The sequence below is a fragment of the Leuciscus leuciscus genome, assembly GCF_965113295.1.
Source record: "Leuciscus leuciscus genome assembly, chromosome: 17".
Classification (NCBI taxonomy): Eukaryota; Metazoa; Chordata; class Actinopteri; order Cypriniformes; family Leuciscidae; genus Leuciscus; species Leuciscus leuciscus.
The window spans coordinates 10,343,658-10,367,383 of NC_138741.1; the positions used below are offsets into that span (position 1 = coordinate 10,343,658).

General features: G+C 37.1%; 2 protein-coding genes across 5 annotated transcripts in view; both read left to right on the forward strand.

The window, feature by feature from the left end:
* Positions 1-2,811: 2,811 nt before the first annotated feature.
* Positions 2,812-23,726, forward strand: part of colec11 (collectin sub-family member 11) — a 325,681-nt gene continuing 304,766 nt past the window's right edge. The window contains exons 1-7 of one of the 4 annotated variants that reach the window (XR_014199180.1): positions 2,812-2,967; positions 3,391-3,509; positions 6,473-6,544; positions 6,879-6,950; positions 7,032-7,085; positions 7,208-7,303; positions 7,520-9,567. Coding sequence is in view for 3 of the 4 variants with exons in the window: in XM_082143339.1 (XP_081999465.1) it covers positions 3,392-3,509; positions 6,473-6,544; positions 6,879-6,950; positions 7,032-7,085; positions 7,208-7,303; positions 7,520-7,944 (837 nt within the window). In the remaining variant the exon portion in view is untranslated. Of the gene's footprint in view, positions 2,968-3,390; positions 3,510-6,472; positions 6,545-6,878; positions 6,951-7,031; positions 7,086-7,207; positions 7,304-7,519; positions 11,230-23,726 lie in introns of those variants that run through there. The other 3 variants (XM_082143339.1, XM_082143340.1, XM_082143341.1) reach the window with 3 other exon arrangements.
* Positions 12,526-23,726, forward strand: part of dcdc2c (doublecortin domain containing 2C) — a 28,467-nt gene continuing 17,266 nt past the window's right edge. The window contains exons 1-7 of the mRNA XM_082142853.1: positions 12,526-12,953; positions 13,814-13,859; positions 16,610-16,686; positions 16,928-17,059; positions 17,136-17,282; positions 18,332-18,386; positions 18,817-18,868. Coding sequence (XP_081998979.1) covers positions 12,670-12,953; positions 13,814-13,859; positions 16,610-16,686; positions 16,928-17,059; positions 17,136-17,282; positions 18,332-18,386; positions 18,817-18,868 — 793 coding nt within the window. The 5' untranslated portion in view covers positions 12,526-12,669. The remainder of the gene's footprint in view (positions 12,954-13,813; positions 13,860-16,609; positions 16,687-16,927; positions 17,060-17,135; positions 17,283-18,331; positions 18,387-18,816; positions 18,869-23,726) is intronic.

The window sequence follows — 23,726 nt, forward strand, 5'->3', positions numbered from 1 at the left end:
AATAACTATTAAGAGTTATTGTCTTATTGCTCACTGTCTTTCATAATGGCTTTTGTTTTCCTCTTGTGCTTAAAATAGCCCTCATAACACACATAATATAAACGTGTAAACTGTGAACACAAGGCATATTGTGATGAAGAGACCTGCATAATGTGGAAGTGTAGGAAAGAGAAACATCTAGATGAGCCAAGAAACTTAAAGCATTATTAAAACCCTAGATATATCATTTTTTAAACCATATCATGCATATGTATTTGAATATTAAATTAAAAAAAAGTTAAATATAGAAAAAGTGAACAAAATATGTTGATGATTCATAACTGATTATATAAGATTATTATTTTTTGTATTCAGGACAGGGTTTCTGAAGTACTCAGCCATGCAGGTTATTGAGCTCGTAGGTTGCAATGCATGATTTTTTTCAACCATCCCTTGATTAACAAGTTCAAGTTGACACCCTTGCACAGCGTGATTTATTCACTCATCTTTCAAGAAAATAAGTGTCTTTAATGAGATGGTTGAATGGGCAATACGTCCGACGGCTGAGCCGCCTGCCAACCTCCTGATCCTGACACAGCACAAAGTGGCATCTTTCTGAAGGTGCCCTTAAGTCAGACAGGCCTCTATGACTGTCATGCTCCGCTGGTCAAGGTTTGTCCTCTCCGGGCTCTCTTCCACAGAAGGCTTTTAGCCTTAGCGGAGCAGAATGCAAGAGCAAAACATCCAATAGCACACTTTTTAAATTCAGAATTTATCCAGTTCAGAGTCAAGACAAAGTCAGACAAAACAGAGGGGGTTAAGCTATCATTGAAAGATATATATATATATATATATATATATATATATATATATATTTTATTTAAGGAGAATTTTAATCTATTGTCAGCATTTAGATAGTAACAGAAAGATTACTGAACATTTATTTATTTATTTACTTACATACATATGTGCTAATGTCAGTACGGAGCCCCTAAAGGGACATGGTGATGGAAAGAAAAATGATTTGTCAATGCTTTTATGTTCCCTCACAAATGTTTTGCGTTCTCCAGAGAAACTTCACGCTCCCTCGCAAAACGTTTGCGTTCCACCGAGAAACTTTGCATTCGCCCGCAAAGAGCTCATAAGGTTTTTGAGAGCGAACGCAAAGTTTCTCGGGGGAATGCTAAGGTTTTGCGAGGGAACGCAAACATTTTTCGAGCGAACGCAAAAGCATTGTAATATATTTTTTTCCGCCCATCTCATATTTTTTCCCATCACCATGTCCCTTTAGGGGCTCCATAGTTCTGTACACTGCTGTTTAAAAGTTTGGAGTCAGTAAAATTGTTTTTTAAAGATATTAATACTTTTATTTAGCAAGGATCAATGATAAGACAGTAAAGAAACTCATTAATTGCGTTAAAAATTTAAAAATAAATAAAAGTATTTTCTTCAAAGAATCACCAACAACAACAAAAAATGTATCATGATTTCCACAAAAATATTATGCTGGACAACTGTTGTCAACATTGATAACTGTAATAAATGTTTTTTTGAGCACCAAATCAAGGATCATGTGACACTGAAGACTGGAGTAATGATGCTGAAAATGCTTTGTGATGCTTTGATCACAGGAATAAATTAAATTTTTAAAACATTTTAAAATAGAAAAGTTATTGTTTTATCTAATAAATGCAGCCTTGGTAAGCATCAGAAATTTCTTTCAAAAACATTAAAAAAATCATACTGGCGCCAAACTTTTGAGCGGTAGAGGCATAACCATAACCCTATAACCCTATAAACACAAAAATAAGATGTGTTTCCTCAGCATGCAGTGTCACTGTAGTGCAATATGTCAGAGTGAGAAGTGCTGCAGCACAATTTCAAGGGATCGACCCCCCCCCCCTCCTCCTCCCCTCCTCCCCTCCTCCCCTCCTCCCCTCCTCCTCCTCCTCCTCCTCATCCCGTTATGTTAGTTTTGGTTACCAAGGGAAGGATATTTCTTAGCAACACACAAGAGCACAATAGAGCTCTGGAGGTGAATGACATCTAAATGGTTTTATTAAGTTTGTTTACTGTGAATATAAATAGCAGCACATGTAGTTCTGATCCTCATTGTCAGTTACTGGCATGTGACTCATTTGTAAGTACAGTGCATTTTATAGTTTTTATAAAACTCGGTTTATAGTGCAACCGAGAAAATAAACATTGCTCATTTCAGACAAAACAGAATTCATTAAAATTCGGAAGAAAAATAAATAAAAGCTAAATAATTACAACAAATATAAATGAAAACATTAGAAGTTATTATACATTATGTACATACATAATATAATATAATAATGGCTTTGCCAGTACACTTTATTTTATTTTATTATTATTATTTTGCACCTGCAGCACAAGAAACGAATCTATTCATTTTTCTGGATTTTTCCAGAAGGAATTCCGGCAAATGTTTACTGCCTCCCTGTGCACCAATGCACAAACTGCAGCATTTCTGTTCCCAAGCTTTTCTCATCCTGGGTGACCTCAAATTAAACATGCTTCTTTGTAACTTCCATGTTTTCTTCTCATTTAAATTGCAATACATTATGTGAAGATAAAATTATGATTGGCTTTAGCATCTAAACATATAATCCCTATATAAATAATCCATTTAATTTCTTTCCTTTAACGCTATCTTAACTAAAACTTGTGACAGTTGGGAATGCTTTTGATGCTTAATTTGTGAGGAATGTGTTAAGAGTCGTTCTGTCACTGACCCTGATATTTTCCCATGGAAATTTCCCATATCAGAGAGGAGTGTTGCAGAGCCGCTCTTATCTGTGTGTTTACACGTACTTGCTCACTCTCAGGCCTGTTTCTTGCAGGGTGTGTGATGAAAAATTTCAGAGAGACCACCAGTGAGCAAACCTCCATTAGCTCACTTGGATCCATATACTGGCTGGGACTGCTGCATTTTATATAGTGGGCTTTGAAATTCAACACAAGGTAAGTCCATTTCATAAGCAATACGTTGTCCTGCAGGTGGTATGCAACAACGAGACAACATAGATGTTAAAGTCGGTAGTTACAGGAGACGTCTTGGTGTGACTGTTTACTCTCTAGTGTCGACTTTGAAAAAAAGGTGGCCGGTGAGATAGTTTGGGAAAAATAAAATTTTTTGTGCTCTTTTGTATATTTGCTTTGCAAATGCTGTTGGTATGACTACAGTAGCTTGTTTGTGCTTGTATGTCTGTCACAAGATTAATTGACTGTGGAGACATCGTCTGTTATTGAGTCCCACTTGTTCCTTTTTGTGAGCACTGAAGCATTTGTGAATCCAATAATCTGCTTCTACATTTTCCAATCAACATGACATTGACGTTTGTGTTAGTATTTGACTGTAGACGAACATGAATGTTCTGTTTCCAGTATGGGTGGAGAGAAGCTGGTGGCTTGCATGTTAAGTTTGACACTAATGAGGTCAGTTTATGGCCAGCACATGCCAGAAGAACCATGCTCAGTCCAGATCCTCGTCCCTGGACTCAAAGGTACTACAAATAATTTACACCACATTATGCCATCTACACTAATGACACTAATTTAATCTAATGTAATACATTTATTTGATCAAATATACAGTAAAAACAGTAAAATGTGAAATATTATTGCAATTTAAAATAACGGTTTCACTTTATTTTGATGGTCCCTTTAGACATTCTGGTGACTATAAGTAGCATTGCACCTACAATACATGTCAACTAACTCTCATTAGAGTGTTGAGTATTAGTAGACTGGTAGGATTAGGGTTAGAATAAATTGACATGCAGTTGCAAAGTTACTTATAGTTAACAGAATGATCAGAAGGGACCATCAAAATAAAGTGTTACCAAAATAACTCTTTCTGTTCCTGTGTTGGCATATAGCAGAATTTTCAGCATCATTACTCCAGTCTTCCATTACATGATCCTTCAGAAATCATTCTAATATGCTGATTTTCTGCTCAAGAAATATTTCTTATTATTATTAATGTTGAAAACAGTTCTGGTGATTAATATTTAAAAAATAAATAAAAATGTTTCAGGATTTTTTGACGAATATGTTTTTGCTGTCACTTTTGATCCATTTAATGCATCCTTGCTGAATAAAATTTCTTTCTTTCAAAAAAGGCAGTAGGCCTATACACTCACCTAAAGGATTATTAGTCCAGATTCCTGTTCAAAATGTTCAATTTCTCATTAATGCAATTATCTAATCAACCAATCACATTGCAGTTGCTTCAATGCATTTAGGGGTGTGGTCCTGGTCAAGACAATCTCCTGAACTCCAAACTGAATGTCAGAATGGGAAAGAAAGGTGATTTAAGCAATTTTGAGCGTGGCATGGTTGTTGGTGCCAGACGGGCCGGTCTGAGTATTTCACAATCTGCTCAGTTACTGGGATTTTCACGCACAACCATTTCTAGGGTTTACAAAGAATGGTGTGAAAAGGGAAAAACATCCAGTATGCGGCAGTCCTATGGGCGAAAATGCCTTGTTGATGCAAGAGGTCAGAGGAGAATGGGCTGACTGATTCAAGCTGATAGAAGAGCAACTTTGACTGAAATAACCACTCGTTACAACCGAGGTATGCAGCAAAGCATTTGTGAAGCCATAACACGCACAACCTTGAGGCGGATGGGCTACAACAGCAGAAGACCCCACCGGGTACCACTCATCTCCACTACAAATAGGAAAAAGAGGCTACAATTTGCAAGAGCTCACCAAAATTGGACAGTTGAAGACTGGAAAAATGTTGCCTGGTCTGATGAGTCTCGATTTCTGTTGAGACATTCAGATGGTAGAGTCAGAATTTGCCGTAAACAGAATGAGAACATGAATCCATCATGCCTTGTTACCACTGTGCAGGCTGGTGGTGGTGGTGTATTGGTGTGGGGGATGTTTTCTTGGCACACTTTAGGCCCCTTAGTGCCAATTGGGCATCGTTTAAATGCCACGGCCTACCTGAGCATTGTTTCTGACCATGTCCATCCCTTTATGACCACCATGTACCCATCCTCTGATGGCTGCTTCCAGCAGGATAATGCACCATGTCACAAAGCTCGAATCATTTCAAATTGGTTTCTTGAACATGACAATGAGTTCACTGTACTAAAATGGCCCCCACAGTCACCAGATCTCAGATCTTTGGGATGTGGTGGAACGGGAGCTTCGTGCCCTGGATGTGCATCCCACAAATCTCCATCAACTGCAAGATGCTATCCTATCAATATGGGCCAACATTTCTAAAGAATGCTTTCAGCACCTTGTTGAATCAATGCCACGTAGAATTAAGGCAGTTCTGAAGGCGAAAGGGGGTCAAACACAGTATTAGTATGGTGTTCCTAATAATCCTTTAGGTGAGTGTATATATAGGCATACTACCGTTTTACTGGGATTTAGAATTAGAATTTTGTATGAAAATGACTTATGGTTCAAGTCAACTCGTAAAGATCGTATTTAGTTGAACGCACATAAACGGCACCACAATGTCGTAAATACGAGTGGGAAGCTCGGGATTTTCTCTAAGCCCCGATCTTTATGAGTTGTCAGTGAGAAACATGGTGGAATACCACAATACTTAAAGGTATTTAACAGTGATATTATCAGGCTTTTCTATTTACAGCGAAGTAAGCTAATTGCCTGCACAGAATATGATGGCATTAACAATGTAATATGTAACGATAAAGTTTGCAGTGGCTTCATAAATTAATTAAAAACATAAAAAAGCAAAGCACACCTGATGCACATTTCTTTGTTCTCCATTTTCTAGAACTAGAGTTTAAGAATTTTGCTGTATTTTTGTGTAATTAATTAAGAGAAAGTGCACCGCCATCTTACTCCAACGAAAGTGACTTGAATGCTCCTGCCGTCGTAAACACGACTTCCCACCTTGTACGTACGAACTTCCCAGGATGACTTGAATGCACCATTCATTCTTGGCAATCTATTCATCACACTGGACATGGAAGCTCAAATTGTGTGGATTAAACTCTTGGATACTGTATATTTGTATATATTAAGTATGTAGGTCCTAATGGTAGCCTATTCAATGCATACAGAAAATGTGCACAGTATAGGCCACATACGACTGCAACAACAGTGCAAATATATGCTATTCCAACCCGATCTCACGGGAAAACGTACAAATTTTACAAAGTGGCTAATTCGTACGAATTCATACGACCTCACTCGTACGAATTAGATATTACATATTTTACGAATTGGCCAATTCGTATGAATTCATACGAATGACCTACCCCTGACCCCGCCCCTAAACCTACCCATCACGTGGGTTTAGACAAATCGTACAAATTCGTACGAGTGAGGTCGTACGAGTGAGGTCGTACGAATTCGTACGAATTAGCCATCTTTTTATCATTCGTACGAATTCGTACGAATTGGTCGTGAGATAGCGTTGGCTATTCTGAACAGGTTTGTCTGTTACTGTTCAAAATGTTCCTGTTGTCATGCAGGTGAAGCAGGAGAGAAAGGAGAGAAAGGAGCACCTGGGAAACCTGGGAGATTAGGGCCATCTGGAGAGCCAGGTAATACTAAACTGTTTTGAGAGGTTCATCAAATTCAATCTCATGCTTTTTAATTACTATCCACTTACATGATTCAAGTTCTATATGAACTTGTAAGGAAGTTTTTGATGGCAGAAGAAATTGCAAAATGTTCAAACCAAGTGAGGGGAGCTGCCAAATGTGTACACTTTAAGGAGCCCCTAAAACTTCCCTTATCTTGCTTTTAGATAGTTGAGCTCATGTGAGCCAGGATCATGCCTTGTGTTTATAAATGCCTTTAATGATTCAACATACTGATAAACAAGGCAAGGGAATCATTTTTATTTTTGTATATATTAAGTATGTTATTTTTCAGGTCTCCCTGGAGTCAAAGGCCAAAAAGGTAGTCCTGGACATTATGGGAAGATGGGTCCCTCTGGACTCAAAGGCAAGCTTGTGAAAAAACTACAAATCTGAAAGTAATCAGGCTTGTTTGGTCTAACTGCTTAATAATGGTACATTTTTCTAGGTTTAAAAGGTGATATGGGAGATACAGGACCTAAGGGCCCAAATGGAGAGCCAGGTAACCGCTGCTAAAATAGTATTAAGTTCATATCAGTTTATAATTGGTTTGAATTAAATAGGAATCGGATTTATGCTTGGAGAGCTCGTGTGAATGGTCTCGTATTTAATCTGTCTCCCCAGGTGTCCCCTGTGAGTGTGCACCCTTACGGAAAATGATTGGTGAAATGGATAATCAAGTGGCGCAATTAACCAGTGAGCTGAAGTTCATTAAAAATGGTATGTCCAAAAGAAAGAATGAACCGTTTTCTCTCTCAACCAGCGTTCATGAGATTACAATAACGTGAAGTTGATTCATACAGTTGTTCGTTTTGATGTGCAGGGTGAATACGCCTAGACAAAAGTATTTAGCCACTCGCCAGAAGCTCTTTTGTTTGACTGTCAGAATGCACTTGTGTGAATGCTGGCTGCTGCGGTGTGATTATAGAATTTCAGATCCTCATTTTTCAGCACTGCCCTCCCCTGCAGCTGTCGCTGGCATCAAAGAGACAGACAGCAAGGTCTATCTGCTGGTGAAGGAGGAAAAGCGCTCCAGGGATGCGGAGGTGTTTTGTCAGGGGCGAGGTGGACACCTGGCCATGCCCAAGGATGAGGCGTCTAACAGAGCCATCGCTGCCTACGTCACCGAAGCTGGCCTCAGTCGAGTGTATATCGGCATCAACGACCTGGAGCGAGAAGGCCACTTTGTGTATGTGGAGCGTTCACCCATGACCACTTTCAGCAAGTGGAGGGAGGGCGAGCCAAACAACGCTTACGACGACGAGGACTGCGTCGAGATGGTGTCTTCAGGCGAGTGGATTGATGTAGCTTGTCACCTCACCATGTACTTTGTGTGTGAGTTTGACAAGGACACAGTATGACTTCATGGAGCATCTATTGGGCGGAAAGTCAATTAGAAGTGTTTAAATACTTAAGCATAAAAAAGGCTGAAATTTCAATGAGAAAGGTACAGCATTTATAGCTTTTCTCATTTTTTCACGTAACAGCAGTCACAGCAGTGTGACATGCTATATTTGATGTAAAACTGTTTAAAACAACATCCAGTTAGGTTATACTTTATCTCAATGGTCCACTTTAGACATTCTACTAACTATAAGTAACTTTGCAACTCCATGTCAACTAACTCTCATCAGAGTTAGAGTTAGGTGTTAGGGTTCGTGTTAGCAGAATAAGCTGCCATGTACACATGTAAAATGTCTGTTGGAGGACCATCAAAATAAAGCATTAGCAGAATTTAATTTGAATTTTTAAGCTTTCCTGTAGCTCAAACAGTAGATCGTTGGCGCTTGCAACGCCAAGGTCATGGGTTTGATTCCCTGGGAAAGCAAGAACTGATATGAATGTAAATGTCTACCACGTTCACACTGCAGGGCTTAATGCTCAATTCCGATTTTTTGAAAAAATTCGATTTTTTTGCAAGGCCGTTCACATTTCCAATTAAATGCGACCTTTTGTGATCTCCTGTGTGAACGTGAAATGACCCAGAAGTGACCCGCATGCGCAGAAGAGTACTCAACGGTCAACGACGTCACTTGTTGTTTGCGGAAGTAGCTAAACTTTAACTGTGATTCTCTCTCTCTCTCACACACACACACACACACACACGAGCGCGCGCAGCGACCGTTACACAAGAGCCAGACAGCAGCCGCTGACCTATCTAATATCAGATTCAGGACAAATAAGTTATTTTTTTTATTAACGGGCTCGTCGAGGTCGACCCGTTCGGCAGATTTACCTCAGCTCGACGAATATGCAGTCCGTTTTCAAACCGACGACTACTTCAACGCAGGATTATGACGTTTTTCGCGTATCAATGACGTGCGGGTCGGATAAATGCGACCTGGCCGTTCAGACTTAAGTCGCATTTGAAAAGATCGGGGGTGCTTCTCATTTCTTATTTGTGCATCCTCGTTTCCTTTCCTCGCTTCCTTTCCTCGCGTCTCAGCTCCGCCCCCTGTAGGATGCGAGGGAAGGCTGCAAGGAAAAGACGCGAGGACGGAGGAATCGAATGTAACTTTTTTTTATACATTGGAATACTTGATCACTCAAGCGTCACTTCACAGCGTCATCAGCTGCGCTCAAAGGATCTGCCCTTATGTTGTTCAAGTTTGTTTATTTAAGAAATTCATAATAAATAATAATAAAGCAAGATACCCTGTTGAAATATGTGAGATGTGTGGTTTATTTAAACTGCAAAGGTAAAGTATAAATTAAAATGATTGTGACCGATGTGAAGGGGGAGGAGAAATTAGACGTGCGTCACGTTTAAGTCGATAAAACTCTTCCGCATAGGATACACCTGTGTATCCTCGCTCGTGACTCCTCAGGAAGCCTCCTCACTCCTCGATCCTCGACTCCTCGCGGTGCAATTAGAGAATTGAGATGTCCTTCAAGATGGCTGAGCTCGATCGGTTTCCGGGTCATAGGATGGAGGACGGAGGAGAGAGGAGACGAGGAGGGATATTGAGAAGCACCCAGGATATGTATCGGATTTGGGACCACATACCCAAGTGGCCTGGGTCGCATTTGAAAAGATCGGATCTGTGTCGTTCAGACTGTCATGAAAAGATCAGATACAGGTTGCATAGGGAAAAAAAAATCGGAATTGGGTCGTTTCAGCCTGCAGTGTGAACGTAGCCTTAAGTCGCTTTGGATAAAAGCGTCTACCAAATTCTTAAATGTAAATTATGGAGACAGTTTACTTAATACTCTAATGAGAGTTAGTTGACATGCAGTTGCGAAGTTAGTAGAATGTCAAAATAAAGTGTTAATGACCTTTAGTTAATGTGGTTATACACATAGTTTGGGGTTGGGTAAGAATTCTGAATGTTTTTGAAAGAAGCCTCTTATGCTCACCAAGGTAAAACAGTAAAAACAGAAATAATATTACAAAAATATATTTTTTTTTTCCTGTGATGGCAAAGCTGAATTTTCAGCATCATTACTCCAGTCTTCAGTGTCACATGATCCTTCAGTAATCATTCTGTATGCTGCTAAAAAAAAACATTTCTTATTATTATCATTGTTGAAACCAGTTGAATGAATATAACGGATGAATATAACCTTTAAAAGAACAGCATTTATTTGAAATAGATATCTTTTATAACATTGTAAAATGTCTTTACTGGCACATTTGATCAATTTAATGTCCTTGCTGAATAAAAGTATTAATTTCTTTAAAAAAAATAAAAAAAAATAAAAAAAATAATGAATGACCTCAAAGCGGTGAACAATACTGCACATGCCTTTTAAAAACCGCAGCTAAGAGATTATCTGGAATTTTTTGACTTTTAAAATGTATTTGTCTCACAACAGGTACATTATACAGATCAATAAACACATGTAGACAATTACAATTTTCCAGGTGTTATTGGAGACTCGGACAACTTTATTATGATAGTGGGACATCTAGTTTATTAAACTACATTAAAATATAAATGTAATCAATTAAATGGACAAACAAGACTTTCTTTATCTATATTATATTTACAATTTTAGATTCCACAGATTTAATCTCTCTCTCTTAATTATCTATTATAATAAATGAACTAAATAAGATCACCATCACCATTTCTTATTTTATTTAAGAAATAAAAAATAACACCATCACAAACAGCCTATCATATTAAGCTGATTTATATATTTAACATTATTTGCTTTGAGTTGAAGTGGTATTAAATGTCCCCTGAAATTATGTTAGAACTAAAGAAGTCCATCTGTTTCCTCCCTCAGTACTTTGGGATGAATTTTTTTATTTTTATTATTAATGGAAGAATATACACATACAGTAATGATAAAGTTTATATCATACTTCTTGTCAAGTTCCCCATACTGCTTTAATTATGATATTATATCATAATTAGTAACACTGTTTAGTTTCTTGAGATTTTTTTTTTTACTGCTCCTAGTCCTACTAAATCTGTGTAATCTTAATTAATATGGTAAGTTATTTCTAAAACATAATAGTTACATTAGGGATTCATTATGCGGCATATATTTTATGTGTCTGTTATTTTAGTAAATAAACACTTGTATCTGTATATCATGATCAACATTTTTTTCTAATACATTCTTTGTCCAGTAGTAATTTTTTGTGTATTTTCAATGTGTGTTTTTCTGAGGCACTAATAAAATTTCATTAGCCTGCTACTCCTTTTAAGGTTTCCTGTTTTTCTTGACGCCGTGGAGTTATTTTGATAGAGTTGTAATCTGGCGCTCTCTAGTGGTCACGTCTGGCTCTACACACTCTCATTGCCGTTCTGCACTTACTGTGTGTGCTGCCAATGACAAGGTCAAGCTGTCCTGGAATTAACTATGCATGAAAATATAACAGAAGGCAGGAAATTTGATTAATTTGTGGCAAAGTGGCAAACTGTGTATAGGCTACCATTCCCCCCCTCCCCTTTAGAATGAATGAACTTTAAAAATATAATCAGGCGACATGCTTGTATAAACTGATCTGTTATATTACACTGCCTGTCAGACCAAACAGACAATGGCACAAGGAACATATTCTGCTAAACTATATATTGTGACCATAGACTGTAAAAATTTTTTTTACCTTAAATCGGCTAATTAGTTTAAATCAGCTTGACCAGTGACAGATGGCAGTCATTCTTAACCCTTTGGGTTAACCCCTTAGTTATCTTTGTTTGAGATAGTTCAAACAAAAAATTTAAATTATGTCATTTACTCACCCTCATGTTGTTCCAAACCTGTATGAATTTCTTTCTCCTGCTGAACACAAAAGAAGAGGTCTTGAAGATGAATATGGGTTACCAAACAGTTTTGGGGCACCATTGACTACAATAGTATGGACAAAATACCATGGAAGTCAATGGTGCCCCAACTGTTTGGTTACAATCATTCTTCAAAATATCTTCTTTTGTGTTCAGCAGAAGAAAGAAATTCATACAGGTTTGGAACAACTAGAAAGTGAGTAAATGATGACAGAATTAATTTAAATGGTGACAATTTCCTTTGTCATTTCAGTAAAAAAAAATTTATTGAACAAAGATCACAGGGGATGCATGTATCACACACTAATAGCATTTTCAAAAGGTGAAAGTAGGCTACTTAAAAAGGTCAAAGTTCAGAGGATGAAACAAACTTTTTTTGTAATTTTTTTTTTATAAAAAATATAGGATGACATCCAAAATATTCATGATTCCCTAAAAAAAACATGAATTGATTTTTGAACCAATTTAGAACATTTTTGAAAAGATGTCCTGCAATGCAGTGTCTGCTACGACATCTGTAAGTAATATGCTAATTAAAATGTAATCAATTGTTTGGTGGTTGTAACTTTGTAAGGTTTAGGTAATGCCTGACCGCCGCCGTTAAATCTAGAGTTACCTCACAGACTCAACTAGAACATAAAAAAAAAAAGAGTCAACAAATGAAAAAGAAAGAATTGAGGGGTCAATACTTGCCATTTCTTGCGTTTTGCCATTTTCTAAATCTCGTCAAAACAACATCTACTTACTCAAGAACACGGAAAACCTTTAAAAAAACTCTTATTTTACAACTGGTTAATTTGTTTTCAGCAGCTCCTCGTGGGTTACAGCAGATTGGTTTGGTTCATAATGTCTGGTCGTGGGTTTCATTCACACCTTCCGCCAACCAAAACGGTTACTGTGTTCCGGAACGGAGATGCTTTTTACCCCGGCCGAAGGTTTGTCATCAGTCAACGCCAATCATTCACTTTTGACAGCTTTCTGAACACTGTCACTCGAGGCATCACCGCTCCATTTGGGGCAGTGCGAAACATTTACACCCCTAACAAGGGTCACAGGGTGTTGGACCTGGAGCAGCTGGTGCACGGAGAGAGATATGTGGCAGCCGGAGCAGAGAGACTGAAACAACTGGAGTAAGTTCACTTTATTCACATGGTAATGGTGCAGTTATTATAGAATAAGGTACGGGAACTATTACAGATTAAGTAAACTGATGTGGTTTGGGGTTAAATTACTTTAAGGGTTTGAATCTGTTGGCTAATATCAATAATTGTCATTAAACTATATAATTTTAGCAGTTTAATACAGGGTTTATACAGTAATACGGTCTTTTCCAACAGAGAAGCATCATCTTTCAGTTAAAATCTGGTTTTGAATCAAAAACTGGTCACTTGTACAGATGAGTGTTAGATTTATATAAATAAAGAGAGAGAGAGACTAAATTAGATTGGCTTAATAGGCCAATAAACGTATTAAAAAAAAAAAAGAAAAAAGTTTGATCTTAGTATGGTGGGCCAAATCAAAAGTCATGACAGGCCGACTTTGGACCGATGGCCCTAGTTTGGGTTTATACATGTATCGGGTACACAGCAATGCATAACTTCCAATGAAACCTTGTATTAAGGCTATTGTTTTCAATAAAGCATGTGATTTATTGCAATCCTCATGAAGCTTTCCCTGATTGTACAGCTTCCTCATATCGACAAATATGGAATTTACAACAGCCTTAAACCTTGAAATATAATGCTTATTTTACTGACTTATTTTAGTTTCTAAATGGATGAACTTTTTTTCTATCAGATGTCCTTTCTTGTGTAATTTGTAATGTGTAATAATAGTGCCTTACACATACATTTACTTTGTTATGAAATTACATTTCAAAGCATGGAAATAATATACTTTTTAAGTACTTGATATATTATATTTAACAATATTATATGGTTTTTTTTATTATGTTAACTATATACTTTCTCTCTTCTTTATTCTTTTATAGCTATCATCACATACCACAGAAACCGTCAAAAAAGAAAAGTGAACCGGTAAGAGTCTTGGAAGCTACAGTGTTCATAGCATTTTATCATACTATATTTGAAATATAATCTAAATAATTTTACTTTTCAGTGAGTTTGTCTGAGTAAATAAATCAGAACGGTAAAGGGAAAGCAAATATCTGAGGCAAATCATAACATTTTTGCAGTATGATCATTACTGCAGTTCTCCATCATTATTGACTCTGCTACATCTCTCAGACAGAATATCACTGCAAGGTTTCTCCAGACTGTAGCGGATGACTGATTTCATGCCTTTTGTTGCTGAAAACCATAAAGTGAACGTGTGTTGATATCTCCATTTGAGTCAGCTGTTTCACTCCATTTTAAACTATCAGGGCGCCTATGTGTGCGGCAGGCTTAGTTTTCTGACTGCTCATAAAATTATTTTAGAAAATGATTTAGTCAACATTCACTACATGCTCTTTGCAAATGATTCGTGCTAATTAAGTTCTCCTCTCAGATTTCTTTTCATTTTCTAATGTATAGCCTACAGTAATGTCATAATCCAAAATGATTCCTTCCCTTTTTTACAAGTTATATTTCTTTACTCTTTGCTTACAATCTTTATTCAGTCAATAAATGTGCCTCACATGTTTTTTGAAGTAAAGAAACAAATTGTTCTTTCACTCCTATACTCCTATGCTAAATGCAGTGACTATTTCTATGATGTATTAATGAAAAGTGGTTACAGCTGTTGAACAATTTATCTGTTGAATAATTACCAATGCCACAATTTAGCACAAGTGTGCTCAGACCTGCTCCGGAGTTCTATCTTCCTGCAAATTTCATTTCCTGCTCATACACCTGCTTGTAATTTTCATACAAACCCTGGTTCAGGTGCTTTTCGTTGAAGTTGGAGCAAAACTCTGCAGGAAGGTGTACTGAACAGTAGCATAATATAAGCGCCACGATACCAAAATAGGATATTTGTTTACACGAAATCGATGTACTAAAAACGGGAAAGTTTTCCCTTTGCGTTTTTCGTAAACTAAATTTTAGGATGCTTACACGACAACTGAAAATGTCAAAGTTTTTCCTTTGTATTTTTCGCATACAGTCAGCAACATTGTCAAAACGATCCCTATTCACACAAATCCACGAAAATGACTAAAAACGCTGTATTCTGCTGCCAGGCCAGTAGTTGGCGATGTCACTTTGTAAAGAAACTACGCGCCTATAGACTGAACACATGGGGTGCTTCCAGGGGGGCAGGGTTTTATATTATTTTGAAGTAGCCCCGGGCGCCGCCATTGGCTAGCGGACCCCCACCTGCTGTTAGCATCCCATTGACTCCCATTCATTTTGGCGTCACTTTGACAGTGAATAACTTTACAACTGAGGCGTTTAAAGACTCCATTTGTCCATTATTTATTTCTAAAGAAACACGAAAATGTATAAAAGGCTCCATTACCTTGTAGATTACATTATGGCCCCGTAGAAGCAATTTTTGTAAAAATAGGCTAACGACTGTGTCATAACCACGCGACTCTCTGTCGCACAGTAGGGAATTACCGTATGGACAGGAGGAGAAGCTCGCGCGCAATCGGGGGGACGTGGAGGCAAAATGACAAAATAATTAATCAGAATACATAGCAAAAGTTTCTCCTGCTACTAGCTCATGGACACCTCCTACTCACGCTCTCCGTCTCTGCAAGTTTCGGAAGGGAATGATTCAGATTTCTCTTGGCACTGCTACTAGAAGACAGACGGGTTGCTCACGTCACATCTACGTCGTCAAGCTCAGTTTGAGTCTGCGCAGTACGGTCAGCCATCAGGAAGTGAGAGCTTCTAATTGACTTCACTTTGTCTCCGTTGAATCCAATGGGGTCGCTGTGTCCATTTCTTTTACTGTCTATGGGTGCTTCTCATTTCTTATTTGTGCATCCTCTTTTCCTTTTCTCGTGTCTCAGGTATGTGCATGACGTCACCGTTTTCACAAATATGCATTTTTGTAGTTTACAGACAATAACTGTATGGTTTTTTAAAACTAGCACTTTGAAACCCTTTTTCAAATGTTTTTGTTTTCAAGCCCCTGAAACGCCGTTGTCATGTAAACGGCTAAAACCATATAAAGTTTTACACAATGTCATGTGAACGGCCACTAAAAGACTCCAATGATTTATACAGATTTTAAGCTATTTGAGTAAATGCATTTTAAAATATGATTATTTAAGTAAAATTAAATAGATGCAAAGTTAATAATAAACTATGCCATGATTTTTTTTGAGTGCAGAAATCTGTCCTGTTTCTTTTCTATATGACTGACAAATATACATCACATTGAGTTAATTAATTTATGTTAAAACTGTATAATCCAAATGGATGATTTTTACATGTTCATCACTGAGTTCTCTGTGACCTCGAGCATAAAAACAGTTAAGACACTCAGCAGTTTTGTATAGGGTTCAAGAAAATGCAGGTTTGGTGCTATTCAAAGTTTGGACAATTTGAAGTGACTTATTAAGCTAATAGTTTTTACAACCTTCCTCAGAGACCGAAATGCAGTGGACCATAATAGAGCAATAATCATAAAAATACCCACTTAGAGTGACTTTGCTTGAGGTTATGGCACTATATGTCACTGTCTGTCACCCTTTTAGCTCCTTGTTTCCGTCTGCACAACAACCAACATAGCATTTAATTGAAGAAAACCAGATGTGTAAGTGCCCTAAATGAGTAGTGGAACAGTTATTGTCAGTGATGCTCAGCGGGGTCCTGTTCATTTGTCTCCACTGCAGATCCAACCTGTAGTTCACAGCAGAATAATTGTCCCAGCTCGATGGAAGAGAATCAGTAATGAGTCGTGCACCATCAAGTGAGCCCTGCTTTTAATGTGTCCCTATTGGAAGTCTTCAATGGCAAACCCTCAGGCAATACGGCAAAGTCTAATTCTTTAGAACGGTCTCTAATACTGTCTAATGGTATAAAATCAGACCAATGTTCTCTGCTTTATTTAATTATTTATGTCTAATGGCATCTCATTTTCTCAAATGTTGTTAATTATCAGTGAAGCACAAATGTGTGGCGTGAGTTCCAAATCTGGTTATATTTTGTAGTGTTTTTACCAATGGAGATATCTTGGTTCCTCCAGCACGGGTGCTGATTCCAAAACACACGCTTGCCAGCTGGGAAAACGTATTGGCCATGGTGACCGAGAAAGTTCACCTTCGCACTGGAGCTGTGCGCAGGTACTCTATGTGCTTCATTCATGAAATGTACATGTGTAAAATGAAAGAGAATGTTGAGCGGTTTCAATCCTTTCAGGTTGTGCATGCTGAATGGGAAGCCTTTACGTGGAGCGTATGAGCTGAAGAACAACCACTGTTATGTTGCTGTAGGGGCAGAGAGGTTCCGGTCTTTGCCTTATCATCTGGTTCCATGCAGAGGAGTAATTCACAGCCTCACTGATGTGTAAGGAAGATTATAAGACAAGATAATTGCAATGACTGGTGTATAATGCCCTTTTAGTGCACTTTCTTGTAGTTCAGTTTGCAATCATTTGGTCACCTTTTGATGTTCATAACCTGTTTGACTTTCTTTCTTCCATGGAGTACAAAAGGAGAAAGACTATGGAAAATATTCCACTTCTGAAGCCATGCGATTTATTCTATGCAGAAATGTGAAGAAATGAGGCTACTGTTTGAGGTTGCAGCTGGGAAGATTTTGTAATGTTTTTGAAAGAAGTCACTCGCTCACAAAGGCTGCATTTATTTGATCAAAAATACTGTAAAAACATTAATGTAGTGAAATTGGAATTTTAATATATATTTTAAAATGCATTTTTAATTTTCAGCATCATTACTCCAGTCTTCAGTGTCACATGACCCTTCAGAAATCATTAGAATACACTGATTTGCTGCTCAAGAAATATGTCTTATTATTAATGTTGAAACCAGTTGTGTTGCTTCATATATATATATATATATATATATATATATATATATATATATATATATATTATTATTATTATTTTTTATTTTATTTTATTTTTTTATTTTTATTTTTGTGGAAACTGACATTTTTTAATTATTCGTTGATGAATAGAAAGTTCAAAAGAACAAGATTGATTTGAAATAAAAATAATTTGTAACACTCTCACTTTTGCTGAATAAAAGTATTTTATTCTTTAAAAAAAAATCTTACTGACCCCAAACTTGAATGGTAGGTTATATTAAATAGAAAAAAGACTAGAAATCTAGAATCTAGAGATAAAGTCAAATTGTTTTTAAATTGCTAATTAAATTAACATTAAAAATACATAGTTTAAATTGCACTAATAAACCATAAAAAATGCCAGAACTGACATGATAAAACAGAATTCTGGTTTTTAAAATATTTTATTGTTTTCCATGAAACAAAGAAAGCAAACAGGTGTGGAACAACCAGAGGATGAGTATGTGATAACAGATTTTTTTTATAAAAACGATTTCTTTAAGTGACCATTTCCCCTTTTTTTTTAGGATCAACAATGGCATTCTTCCAGTGCTAAAAAAAGGAAACCAAGACATAACTTTGGTAAGGATGATGAAATAATATTATCAAACTGTTTCATAGATAAAATACACATATTATTGTATGGGTGTGATGTTATATTATTTAAATATCTAATGAAAACGCTGGCATTGATTTTTCCTGTCAGTGTCTAATAGGCTCATTCTTCAGAAGGCAGGGATGAACACAGGGAAAACGAGTGTGTTTTTTGCCACATTAGTAGACTTCCACATTAGTATAATTTGCTGTCTTAAACAGTTATATGGAGATTAAATATAGAACCAAGCTAATGTCCTGAACTAGTTTACAACACACCAATCTTGATGATCACCCATCTCTTTCCACTCTGACTGAACCCAGTTAGAGAGAAAATTTCAATTCGGACCAGATATCAATTGACCACTGTTCATTAGTTCTGAAGATCAGATACTTGAGAAAAATGTTACCGTCACAGGATCTCAATGTCTCCAATCAGGCTGATCTGTGTCCGTGCGAGTTGGGTTCGCGTACATTCCCCTCATCAATCACTGTCTGTAGGAGGTATTGAGTTCTTCTCACCTCTCCTTTTTCAAACTGTCCCAACGCTCAGAGTTTGTGTTACTTGATCAAGTGAGAGCCGAATTCCCTCACCGGGGGAAGGCGCTGAAACCCTCCCCTGTACCCACAGAATGAGGATAAATTGTTTTGTGATAGTGTGCGTGTTGACTTGATGCTTTTGGGATGGTCCAGACTACAATAAGAGCCAGACCTGGCAAATAAGTGATGGAGAAAAAATACACACTTAGTGGACTGGGACCCGAAGCTCTCCAAAGTAAAGTTTGAGACATCTGGTTATTGTGAATAAGAGAAATGACAGCAAACTGTTTGCCTGTTGATGTTAGAAGGGAAAGAACTTGTCTAATTGATTTCTCATGCTTCATCAGCTTCATTGAGTGGAGGAAATAATTTGAAGAAAGTGGCCAATTATCTTTGATACAATGAAGATGGAATAGCAATCAAAGTCTCATCAAAGTGTCATTACATTCCAAGGTGTTGTTCCATAATCTGTTTACATTTACCCGTAATCTGTATTTGTTGAGAGGAAAACAAACAATTTAATACATATTAGTTTTCCCTTCAGAGAATGTAATGGTAATTCAAACACTACCAGATAAAATTATTTGATGCATTTTATTTAATTTGTTTCTCAGGATCTTAAGAACATTTAGATCTTGGGTGGATTTAAATCTAGAGGCTCATGTTTGCATGTTTGAAAGTAATCGTATTTTATAGTTTAAATTTATTTACAAAACATTTTTAATAACAATTAAAATATACAGAACCTGTCCAAAAGTTTGGAAACATTACTATTGTTTTTAAAGAAGTCTCTTTCGCTCACCAAGGCTGCATTTATTTAATAAAAAAATATAGTAAAAACAGTAATATTGCGAAATGTTATTACAAATTAAAATAACTGTTTTCTATTTGAATATATTTTAAAATGTAATTTATTCCTGTGATGTGAAAGCTGAATTTTCAGCATCATTTCGCCAGTCTTCAGTGTCACATGATCCTTCAGAAATCATAAAATCAAGTAACATTTATTATTATTATTAATGCTGAAAACAGTTTTGCTGCTTAATGTTTTTGTGGAAATGGTGATACTTTTTTCAGGATTCTTTGATAAATAGAAAGTTTAATGAACAGCATTTATTAAATGTATTCAATTTATTTATTCAATTTATAAAAGCATTTATTAAATATAAATCTTTTGTAGCATTATAAATGTCTTCCCTGTCACTTTTGATCAGTTTAATGCATCCTTGATGAATAGAAGTATTAATATCTCTTTTTTAATCTTACCACAAATGTTTGAATGGTATCATTGTTTCCACAAAAATGTTTTCACCATTGATAATAATAATAATAATAATAATAATAAAAATAATAAATGTTACCGAATCACCAAATCAGCATATTAGAATGATTTCTGGAGGATCATGTGACACTGAAGTCTCACAGGAATAAATAAAATTTTAAAATGCATATTAAAATAGAAAACAAATGAATTTCAAATTAATGCTGTTCTTTAGAGCTTTCTATTCATGAAAGAATAAAAATTCTCAATAATTCTCAAATTATCACTATAAATTGTAATCAGTCAAATAAATGCATCCTTGGTGAACATAAGATACATTAAAACATTGAAAGGTAGCTTATATACATAATTATATATAAAAAAAAAAGTTTTAATATTTTATACTAAAAAGCATGTAAAGTTTATGAAAAGATAATATGTAAAAAAGAAAAGACAAAAAGAAATTCCATAATGTATAGCAAGTTCTGCATGCTTTCTTTTAATACAAAACATGATATTTCCTCCTCATAGCATGCTCTCTACAGATCTTGTATTTTCCACATGAGGGAGACAAAGACTCAGCTTTGGTCTCCATCAACCACCTCTACCAAAACACCTTTCTTTATCCGTCTGGCTGCTTACATTATCCTATGATGTCATTCCAACATAAATATTTTGATTATGAAATTGAACAACGGAAGAATCTGTCTCATTTTTAAGCAGTCGATACAATATATTTAAGCCTATATTTTATTATCATGTAAACAGCATGGAGAGGGGCCTGTGTATTATTAGAAATCTCCGTTGGGTTTTTTTCTCCATGTGACAGAGCTGGCACTGCACCGGCAGATGAAAGCAGTAGCACAGCATTTGCTGTTTATTCTCCAACTGGCCTAACAGATGTTGAGCTAGGTGTCAGCAAAGTTGACATGGGTGGAAAAGTGCAACAGCGACCGAGATGATCACACCCCCTTGTACTAGCCGCCACATATCCGTGACTGTGACATGCAGAGGCAGTAAAGCTGTCCCAGACCCTTTCTGTGGCACTGCAGGGCGAAGCTGTCTCCTCATATCTCCGAAGACTTGCTCAAGTCAGACCCGCTGCTGTCCCTGCGGAGGCTTCCTGTTTTGAAGAAACATTGCTTTCTCGAGGGGATTGGTGGAGACACCCATCCAGCTGCTCTCTGTCAGGCCTGTCCTACGCAGGCAGGGGGAGTGTTTCGCTGAAACATCAGGGGGTCTTCCACGCCTGGCTTCAGAGTCATTATTACATAGCTCTGGATTGAAGATACCATCCCCCATGCTGTACTTTCATAATTCAGTTAGTATAAAGGAAACTACAACCTGTTCTTAGGCCTTGTGTAAGCCTGGTATCAAGATCCATATCAGCAGATCCCATCACAAGTGGTCATCTGAGACTTTTTGCTTTTTATACCTAATACTTTCATGCAGATGTATCAAACCGTTTTGAACCCCGTTTACACCTGGTTTTGGTGTCGTCCTGTTTAAAATGATTAAAATGGGCCTTAGATTAGTCTTGTTTGTCTATCAAATGTACAATATAGGCTTTACATACTTTTAACCTTACAAACTGAACTGAGACTTTCCACCTTTAAATGCCCCTACTTAAATCTCACTTACTTTCAAACTGTACGATTTTGGCCACGATTTGGCCGTCTGAAACAAATGTTGAGAATCCTAAAAGATTCCTTGGCCAAAAGCTGAAGTCTTTGATCGCTAGTTTGACATGTTCTTCAACAGTCTGACAAGCAAAAGTCTTAAAGGACTATTATAAATCATACAGTGTGCAACCGGCTTTAGCCAGACTTTTTTCTGTCTTCCGTCATGTGCATCACAATTATCATAAATGCAAATTTCTTTGCCAGAAATTGAACATGATCGGCCTCTCAAGTCATATTTATGACTGGGAAACTCTGAGATAATTTTGATAACCAAGTTTCCAAGTAAGGACGGGCGATAAACCTTAAACATGGAGGAGAGAACACAGCATCTGCATTGATTTCTTGGCGTTACAGTCATGTATATTTATGTATACAAATATCCATTTGGTGCACATTGAATACTGCATTTATTGGACCGAAATTCAAGAATTGTCTGCAAAATGGCTATCTAGCGCAGCCACAAACTGCACCGGATACGCTAGCTATGGCCCTGCCTCCATGATTCATATTCTTTCCAACAACAAAGCATCTGAACGTGAAAAACTCGATTACAACTTGAGAAGTGAAAATTAAAAAAACTTTGATGGCGTGTGAAGGCAGCATTAGTCTGGTCAAGAATCGCACACTTAGCTGTCCGTTCACACAGAACGCGTTGTTCCATTCCAATGCGCTACTTTTCCATTGTTTTTCTATGTAAACACGCGCTGGATGGACACATATAAACGCTGCGCTCGCATCTTGTGTCTTTTGCAGCGTCTCGCGGATGACACGCGTTCTAAAAACGCGGTGCTCAAGTTAAAATCAGTTCAACTTTTCAAAAACACGTCTCAAGACCTTTTTCAAAGCAGAAACGCGTTCTGAGATGTGAAGAGTCAGTCAGACCAACATGTAAAGTGACCAACCACAGTTTATTTAGTTTTTTCATGCTTTTTAGATGTGGTTTTATCTAAAATAGACACCATAGATGGCACAATAATAGATAGAAACTCATTCATTCAAAAAATTATACTGCACTGTAAGTCTGCAAACTGCTGGACAAAAAACTTCAAAGATACCAAATATGTATTTGAACTTTGAAACTTGTGTCCATTCAAAATAAATACAAAGCACAATATACAGTTCTGCTCGTGAGTCTGGTTTACCTTCTAATGAGTACTTCAAACAAAACTCTTGAGTATATTTTCCAAAGATTGGATGGCATAAACCTGGCATCACATCCAGGCAAATCCAGTAATTTCTTCTGCAAAAGCACTCATTGTATTAACCCAGCACCTTCTAAACATGTCTTTGTTTCCAGGCGGACTTGTGAACCTCAACGGAATAGTGAAATTGCGTAGCCAGCCAATCAGATTGGAACTGCCAGTTTTTGAGTGGTGTTGGCAGTTTTGTTCAACATGAATCAGATGGTCCGTTGGGAGGCTGTCTGAAGCTGGGATTAAATGAAAATTGACCCTGAACTCTTCAAAAACTCACTTGCTGTCAGTAATATAGTTGTACATCTTATTTTTCACAACAACCTCTTGAGTTTGTATAATTTTTTTCCCAAAGTTTTCAGATTGTGAATTCCGCACGTTCATCCTGAAAGTTTCATTGACGAACTTGAATTCTGAATGAATTCTGACTTACTGAATTGCAGCAGAACTTTTGGCCGTGCTATGTCTCCTTTGGCCACCAACAGCTGTTCAAATTCAAAAGGATGTCAGGCAGAGTTTGCTTTAAAAAAGCAAGTGTGTAGAACAAATATTCAGCTATTCCCCAGGCCCCATGTTAGTGGGCTTGCAAACACCATTGCCCGAAGTGTGTAGCAGTGGAAGACGGAGATCAGTGAAGTACCCCCATGCTGCC